Below are 9538 nucleotides of genomic sequence, written 5' to 3' on the forward strand. Positions count from 1 at the left end.
GCGACAATGGTGCGCAAGAAACTATCTCAACATTTCCAGCATCCATAACTAGAAATGAGTAATTAGATAATATCATTTTCTACAGATTAATTATATGAATGGATAAACAAAACTTCAAATATTTATTTAACCAGGAATTTTATGAAAACTATAGTTGCTACATTAATTAGGGATTGAGGATTTTTGTTTAGTGAAAAGGAAAAAAAAAAAACAAATTGTATAGTATCATATCAAGAGCTAGCAGAAGGATTTTTTTATAATTCCAAAATTTTCCCCGACAACTTTGATCTTTTTTCTATTGGATAGTGTCGGTTACACTAACAAATGAGACAATAGCCAAAACTGAGACCAAGAGTTATGCCAAAGAAGCCCTTAAGAGGGTGTTTACGTTTGTTGAGTAGGTGAACTCTTGACCAGAGGTCAATAGTTCGATTCTCCCTACCAACACCTTCTTGGATTAGCCTATCACACAGGGCTTGCCTAATAGATTTTACCAGCTAACGTAGTTTGCAGGCTATTGCGTTAGTTCGAGAATTTATCCAGTACACACCGAAGATAGCGGCTACGGGATCCCACATAAAAAAAATTATGCCAAAGAAACTGGAGGATTCTTTTGGCTGACAACGGAAATTAATAAGTAGATATTAATGGAATATAAGAGGTACAATATAAACAACCCATTTATTAAACAAAGAAAAATATTACCTTCGAAAATACTATACTTTCTATTCGGCCACTGATCACATAACCAATGTATTAATGGTACTAAAAATTTATATCAATTGAATTTAATTTATGCAGTCAAATCATTAATGTCAGGCCAACTACGTTTGCTGCACATGATGACATTGATTTTGATGAAACAAAAATAATTTTTTTTTCTATAGCTAGCTTTTACAAATCCAAAATCTATGTATACACTTCCCATAGTCCGTATACTGACATACATGAAATTGAGGTTGTTATCCCATCACCACAAGCATCATATGATCAGTCCGCTGACGACGACGATTGGTGGTGATAATTTCTTCAGATTTTTCCTTTCCCAACTCTCCCCAGCAGCCTCTTCCTACATTGACTCTAACCCAACAAGCAGACAATTGGCGGAGAATGCAGAAAGAATACCGTCAATGGTGGGTAGTAAGAGTCCTGGTGTGCATTATCATCATGCTTGTTATTAGTTTTACTGTATTTTTTCTTAGTATATAGGAAAGGAAAAAACTCTAAAATAGAATTTGTAGAGTCTAAAGATGGTAAGGGAGAGTTTCGATCAATTTCCGAAGCCTTGGAGGCTTCCCCAAGCAATAGCAACGACCCCGTTCATATCAATATCGAAAGCGGAGAGTATTACGAGCTGATAAATGTTGACACGCACAAAACCAACATTGTCCTTAAGGGTGCGGGAATTGATCGAACGGTGATTGATTCGAATGTGAGTTTGGATGGAAGTCAATCGGCTGCAACACTAAGCAAGCATGCCTATATGCTACACTTTAATTTGTCTTTCCTCCAATTTATATGCCTCTGCTCATGTTATATATTGTGGTTCTTGAAAAAATCTTGAATTATCCTAGTGATCATTGGAGTTCGGTTTCTAGCTCGTGATATTACTATTGCGCACACGGAAAATAACGGTGTTGCTGTAGAAAATTGGTCAAATTATTCAGTTTTCTACAACTGTAAGCTGAAAGGAGTGAATGGATCGCTGAAAGCCAAAGGATGGAATCAATTTTACCGCAGTTGCGATGTTCATGGCCAAAATAATCTGATTTCCGGATACACTGCTGTATATTTCCAGAAAAGTAGATTTTTTGCTGAAAGCGAGAAGACAGTATTTTCGTCTCAATCTAGCATGTTCTTTGCGTCCAACATCTACTTCACATTTGATCGGTGTTCTTTTTACGCCGTCGGTGGTGGACAGCGAATGAAGAATTCATCAACAACATCATACTTAGGTAAATTATTGGGGATGTATTCTAAAATTGTAGTGATTCAGTCATATCTGGATGAATCAATACACTACATTTTAGTTAATAATACTTTCCCAAACACTGCTCATGTTTTGATTTCTTATAATTATGATCCCGGGGCAGCTATAAGTCATGTCGAGGAAATTGGTGATATTAATGTTGCATTCAAGTTCTCCCTCAGAGTGTTTTTAGACAAAAAGAAGTGGAAACTTCCAGATATAGATTATGACTTAAATTTCTCTACTTAATCAATCGGAGTATTTTGAAGTTGGTTGTTTAATTTGTTTGAGATGTAATCTGCATTGTAAGTGCTTCATCTTTTATGTTTTTTTAGGCCCATATTCATTATACAATTGCTTGCTTATTTGTCCTCTGTTTTTGGTCTAATAACACATTCCACTTTCGATGCAATCTGACCATATTTGGTTCGTGACTATTGCGCATAAATTTCATGATATATATACAAGATTATTTTGAGGATGCTTACATCCCACAGTATGGCAAAGATAATACAATCTTTTGGATGCAAAAAATCAGGATTATTCAGGATCCAATGCCTGATGGCAAGTAGAAAGACGGGATTTTCCGCTGCATTACCACCAAATAATCTACAGAGATATAATATATCAACAAAGGGAATGCATTAAACTCAATATACATCCTGAAACTACAAAGTTATGCAGCCAAAATTAAGTGACTAAACATTTTTTCAGACCAAAATCTTACCTTTTAATTCCAATGACTTACAAAATTTACTCAAACAAAAATAACATAAAACGGAAGGAATGCGACACTACCATCATCACGAAAGTAATTAGCTTACAACTGCACAAGATTTACCAACAAAATATGAACCAGAAAAGTACAACAAAAGAAAAGTGAAAAAAAAACTCGAACCTTTTCCAGTGACGGAGGAAGGATCAGAAAATAGTGACTGACACGAGAGTCGTTTGGAGATCTCCGGTGAGGGATCGAAGGTACTGGATGATGGGTAAAGAAATCGGGCAGTGTACGAGAGAGAAGACGTTGAAGAAACTGAAACCACCTCCGGCGAGGTGACGGAGGAGAGGTGGCAAGAAATGGCCGCCGCCGCCGCCATCTGAAGGAAGGAGTTGTGACTAAAGAGTGGGTTTAGGTCAGCGTGTCGTGACGGTGGGAAAAGCAAATAAAACGGTTTTTTAAAGTAAAAATATAAGCTTCTGGTCCGGATTTAACCCCGGCTCTTGTTCAATGGACCGGCGTTTCCACTCTCCGGTTCCTTGGTTTTTTTTTATGAAATTTTGTTTTTTCACATATTTTGTGATAAAAGTCAATTTACATTTATTAATATTATTATTATTATTATTACTACTCATCTTTACTATTTTATAATAGATAAAGCCATTAAAAAAACTAAATTTGATCATTTTAATAGATTTCCAAATTTATCCTTATAATTATTTCAAACATACTCAATGATTAAGAGTAGAAAATATAATGTAATTTAGGATTCAAAAACTTCTCACCTCTTATTCCTACTATCTCATTATCTTAATTTTTAATTATCATTATCTCATTATCTAATAAAAGAAAACATATAAATAAATTCAATTCTATAAAAATATTATGTGCACATGCATTGCACGTGCTTAGTATATTAGTTATTATTTTTAATTAAAAAACCCCCCAACAAACCAAAAACACTGTTAAGAGCATTTACAAGGATGTGAGGAAGTTGGTGTGGTCAAGTTGGTAACTTGATCGCATGATGATGTCAGCGTTGATAACTTCATTGTGTATTCCTACAATGATGTGATGATGTTATAGTGATGATATTGAAATAATATTTTTTTAATTAATTAAATAATTCTTTTAAAACATAATAAAAATACAAATAAATATAACAAATTAAAAATAAAAAAAATTAAAATTAAAAACTACATTAAAAAATGCACATAAATATAAGAAATAAAAAATAATATTTTTTTAAAACATAAAAAAATAATTTTAAAAGCATACATAATATTCCAAAATAAAAAACAAACATGAAAAAAAGACACATGAATTAAACTTGACACAAGTAAATAAAAAGAAAATTTTATTGATTTTTAAAAATATAGTCGTTGACCTTTTAAAATATTTTTATTAATTATTCTTAAATTTTTTTTATTTTTTTACAATTTATTTAATTTATTTTTAATTAAAATCATTTTTATAAATTAAAATAATAGATCAACTCCCGTCCATGTTTAAAAAAAAATTAAAAAAAAAAAAAACAAAAGATTGGTGGGGCCCGCGCGGAAAAAGAATTGAAAAAAGAAAAGCAAGATTTGTGGGCTTCACCGCGCGGACGCTCCATAATCTTGACTGCACGCGGAAACTTTCGCATGCAGTTTCATTGCCCCTTTGAGGATCGCCCAACTTGATCGCCCCTTGGACCTGCTCTAATACAGCTTTACTTTGTGGGATTTGTCTAAGACAGATTCCAGATCCGAGCAATTTTTTTTATAATTTTTTTATTTCATTTTTGTTAATAATCTATTTATATATTAAGGGATTGCTGTTATAATCGATAAAAAATATAAATGGGGATATTGATTTTGAAAAAAGTGGGAAGCTGAATTTTTTTCCCCGAAATAGAGTGTTTACAAGTTTACATGTCAGATTTTTTTTTTATATATGGGACTCATTAGTCTTTTAACAAAATAAAAAAAAACACTCTTATTAGAGACAACTCTCTCATTTATTTGAATGAATGTAAAGGATAATTTTTGGATTAGAAAAAAATATTTGGGATAAGATTTTTCAAAGAAATTTCAATTTATTTACGAAAGTTTCATAATTACTTTTGTCTTTTGAAGAGTAAAAAACACAATCTAATTTATAACTAGCGTTTTGGGTTTTAACTAATTAAGCAAAATCAAATAGAATATTTTTTTGAGAGTACTAAATCAAATAGGATATTAAGATACACAAAAGGTTGATTTTTTTGAGTGAAAAGTGAATTAATAATTTCTCTTTTTAGTTATTATATAAACATTCTCTAAACTTGTGTGAAATTATAATAATTAGTATATCAAATAAATTTTTCAGTTCTAGTAACGAATGATTTAATTTATTTAGATAATTAGTTAAATGATGAGACTTCTGAGACAGTCTCGCGAATTTATATTTGTGAGATTGATCGACCTGATTCATATATGCAATAAGAAGTAATATTTTTGACATAAAAGTACTTATGTCTCGTGATACAATCTCACAAATATATATTTATAAGACGAGTCGATACGATCAATACATGCAACAAAAATAATAATTTTTATAACAAAAATAATATTTTTCATGAGTCGAGTCTATTAGAAGAATTTTCTCATAAAATTGACTTGTGAAACAGTACTCTCACATGAGTTTTTGTCATGTGAACTAAGTTCATTTGATATCATTTGTTTACTTGTTTTATAGTACTAAAATCTTATAATGAATTATTAGGACACTATATTAAATTTATGTTAATTTGTACCGGTATCATTTGTGTTTGCTAATCGAAATAATATATAATATCATAAAAATTTGTGTCAATGTGATATATATAATAAGATCGATATAATTTTTTTTTAAAAATATATAATTAGATTATTAAAATGGAGATAATTCGTCATTACTTTTACAAAAATACAATAAATACAAAGTAAAATCATTTTAATTAATTATTCAAGAAAATAAATATTTCATATTTATTCGTTGACTTATCGATCGAGCTTTTCACAGTCTAAAACTTTGAATACACGTGGAAACATCAAGATTTGAGGCATTATTTGAACTAATTTTGTTCTTCTCGTGCACTATTCTTATATAATCAGAGGCCATTCCGTCCACATTTTCATCGTTCCCCAACATAAAACTAGATGGGTGCTTAATACCATCCACCATTTCAATAGGGGTGGAGCTACATGATCCCGAAAATAGGCGACCACCCTCCCTGAAATTCAAAAAAAAAATTAGTACTATATATATAATATCTTTTTAAAATAAATTTTAATGAGTGATGCTACAGGTACAACGAAATTTGTATATCAAATCTTACGACATAAAAAAATTTAATACAAGAATTTAATTTATCAAAATGTCACGATGCATTAAATACAAAATCTCGCGATAGCAAAATCTCACGATATTATTGTTGTAAATATCGTGATTTATTGTATCTTTAGCATTTTCCAATTTTAATTGTACAACTTCCTCCTCAATAATAGAAAAGTCACATCCATCTTGACTATCACTAAAAAAAGATTATATTAACTAATATCGTTTTGAAAGATATTATGAAGTGATAGATTTTCAAAGATTTAAACATATATCTCTTTAACTAGATGAACACAAATTTTTTTGTCATGTATAGCATGTTTTGATCCATAAAATTCATTTTTTTTTACTTATGATAAGAAAAATTATTTCAATTTGCTCAGTTTTATCATCTGATTTCTCTTTAGTAGAGTTAGCGCATCTTGAGCACCAACATCATACCTTTATTTGAGATATGAAGTATCAGTCAATTTTCTGATTTCGCAGAAATTAGCGAGATTGTTAAAAGAATCGTTTAATAGAAAAAACATCAATAATTTTATTTGATATATTTACTTTGTTAATTGGCATTGTTATATATTCGTTGTAACTGCAATTGTAGAAAACGTTTTTTTAGTATTGAAAATTATTAAAAATCACTTCGTAATCGGCTGAAAAATGATCAAATAACTGTTTGATACCTTATGTGTTTCATACAGTTGATAAGGAAAATATTATTCATTATTTTCAAAGCATGAAATTTAGGAGAATTCTATTGTAAAAAACATATAAAGTTAATATATGATATTTATTGTACGTACAAATTTTTTAACTCTATTGAATTCGCCCCCTCTGATCGAAAATTTTGGATAAGCTACTGATTTCAATCACGTACGTATTTCCTTGGATTTGAGCTCCTTAAGTCGCCATGTTGTGGTGTGGAATATCAACAAATTTTACTTGTTTGTGGAGTTTTCCGAAAACTGGTGGCAACACGGATGGTGTTCGGAGGCTAGTCTTGGTCGTGGAAAATGATGATAGCCTGACGAATTGGCTACCATTTTTTTCATCGATAGGGAATTTCTGTTTTTGCTCGCGTTTCTATTCATGACGAAATGGTGAATCTAGATATATATGAAGTTGATGGTGTTCGGATAATAGGGGATCGGAGTGATGTGGATATACTAGAAGATTGAATATATTACTTATATAGAAGGAAACATTATGTGATTTAAATATATATTTTCTAACCGCTTTGTTTTCCTATAATTAGTTCAAATCATGTATATAGGAATAGGAGCATTGAGACTTGTTGTAGCAAAGTTTCTATGGTAGTGGAATGATATCAAATTATGTTGTAAGAATATAATCATGTGCTTGTTTCATATATCTTGTCTTTGCCCATCACAAGAAGTAGTAAGCATGTGACACGTTTTTGACTCACAACTAGGATTGAAAATGAACCAACACATGATCTGGTCCAAACCAGGTTTATCAACTTATTGAAGAAGTTTTCTAATGCCTTTAATTACCATAGATTAGATACAATAAGAAATATAAACTTATACATATCCACTCAAAACCCTGGATTTTTTCACATGCAGTAGAAACTAGAGAGGATATTAGAGAACTCCGACCACAAGAATGGTGATTTTGGCGACATTTTCGGCCATTAAATTACTCATAACATTGAAAATATTTCACAAATTAAATTAAGCTCTTTTGTCTCAAGTCGTGAACATCGATCATGTTTTAAAAAAATATGAATATTTATGTTTCAATATGATCGTATTATATAGGTGCTCGCTTAGCTATACAAGATTGAATAGAGCTTCATTGTTGATCTTGAGAAGTTTAGAGTAATTAATTATCTCATGTTAGATGTAAAAGGTGTTTTGATTTGAATTTTAAAAAGTCTATAAACAACGAAATGATGCATGTCAAGAAGTTAGACAATATTAGGTCGTTCGCGTACATACTAGTTCTAACGCATTCAAAATATTTGTTTTTTTATAAAAAAAAATCAACTAACATTTAATTTCCCGAAAATGACACATTTTGATGTAGTATCGTTTTGGGACCATGCTCGAAGAAAGAGACAGTAGATTGTGGTTGGATCCCATTATACTTGAAACTTTTATAGTTTTAAACTTTAATGGAATAAATAAACAAGGAAGAATTTGTGCTCCCTATAAATGTCTCATACGTGCTCGATCAATGAATTTAGACATACGACCGGGCCTTGATTACAATTATACGTCTATTTTTTTGTATTAACAAACAAGGGTGGCCATAAAAACGATAAGTAATAGGAAAGAAATTATATTGTAACTAGAATTTAAATACGAACCAGAACTAATCTTGGAAAATGTTTTTTGTCTTTTTTACTTGTACAGAATGCTAACTCTTAAGTAAAGAGTTGAACTCAGACTTTAAATAAAGTCGATTTAAATAAAGTCGAGAGGTGGAATGAGATTCTTATTTTTTATTGATAATTTTTCGTGAATGCCATTATTTGATGCAGACTCTATAATTTATTTTTTGATAATCAACCATGTAATTTATTTACGAGTTTGATTGGTCCTTTTTTATAGATGGAATTAGATCTTAAATATACACATCTATGGTTTGGATCAAATAATATATTCTTTCTAGTTTCCACGTGACAAATTTCGTGAAATTTCATTTATCGAAAATCTTATATGTGTTATTTAGAGTAATACTATGGGTTTATATTAATGATTTTATCAATATCATGTTTACTTGTTTTTTTAGGGCTCTTATTAAGTCATAAAGTTCATCCATATTTACCTAATTTAAACTTTAAACCTCGATAATTTATCACAACTAAAAGTGATAAATAATCATTTTTAAAATTATCTTTCTATCATTATTTGACATCTTATAAAATTAGTTTAATAGGTTTAATATAATATATAATCAATCTTACTAAATAAACACAATCGATGTAGTTATAATTAATCCTTATTTGATGGTAGATATATAATAGATCCAACCACGAAACATATGTATATATTCCCTTCTATCTTTGTTTTTTTTAATGGATATATATAATATATATCTTATTTAATTCCCTAAATTCGTCTTGGACTAAATTCTCATGTACGCGGATTTTGAATAACTTCTCAATTTATTTATATATATATATATATATATATATATATATATATATATATATATATAGGGACAGAGTTGGAATTTTTATGTGAAGGGGGCGAATTTAGTATTATGAAATGATTGATTATTAAAAAAAATTTAAAATATATATAATACGTAACAATATAATAAATAATTTTTAACTCATGTCATTGAGAAAAGTTTATTATAATTTGTTTTTAAAAAATTTAATTTCTTATAGTGAAATTTAAAAGAAAAATCAAACATGTAGTTTCATATTAAATTACGTAAAACTATTTCAAATTTTTTCAATATTTAAATACTAAAATCAAAAATTTAATCACTGCAAAGAAAATATTTAAAATGAAGATTAAAAATTGAAATTATAT

The 9538-nt window shown here is 29.5% G+C and overlaps 1 protein-coding gene across 1 annotated transcript; it reads left to right on the forward strand.

Moving 5' to 3' along the window:
* Window positions 1-947: 947 nt before the first annotated feature.
* On the forward strand, window positions 948-2218 carry LOC140868170 (probable pectinesterase 56). The gene is made up of 3 exons (XM_073272908.1): window positions 948-1152; window positions 1203-1448; window positions 1599-2218. The coding sequence occupies exons 1-3, from the start codon at window positions 948-950 to the stop codon at window positions 2216-2218; spliced, it is 1071 nt and encodes a 356-aa protein (XP_073129009.1).
* Window positions 2219-9538: the final 7320 nt, after the last annotated feature.

The sequence above is a fragment of the Henckelia pumila genome, chromosome 1 (genome assembly GCF_033568475.1).
Source record: "Henckelia pumila isolate YLH828 chromosome 1, ASM3356847v2, whole genome shotgun sequence".
NCBI classification, from domain to species: domain Eukaryota; kingdom Viridiplantae; phylum Streptophyta; class Magnoliopsida; order Lamiales; family Gesneriaceae; genus Henckelia; species Henckelia pumila.

What these genes read in the sequence shown, in the direction of transcription:
- LOC140868170 (XM_073272908.1), top strand. Translation starts at nt 948, where the DNA reads ATGAAATTGAGGTTGTTATCCCATCACCACAAGCATCATATGATCAGT. An exon ending in GGTGGGTAGTAAGAGTCCTG is followed by an intron (nt 1,153 to 1,202) that starts GTGTGCATTATC and finishes ATTTTTTCTTAG; the next exon opens with TATATAGGAAAGGAAAAAAC. An exon ending in GAATGTGAGTTTGGATGGAA is followed by an intron (nt 1,449 to 1,598) that starts GTCAATCGGCTG and finishes TTCGGTTTCTAG; the next exon opens with CTCGTGATATTACTATTGCG.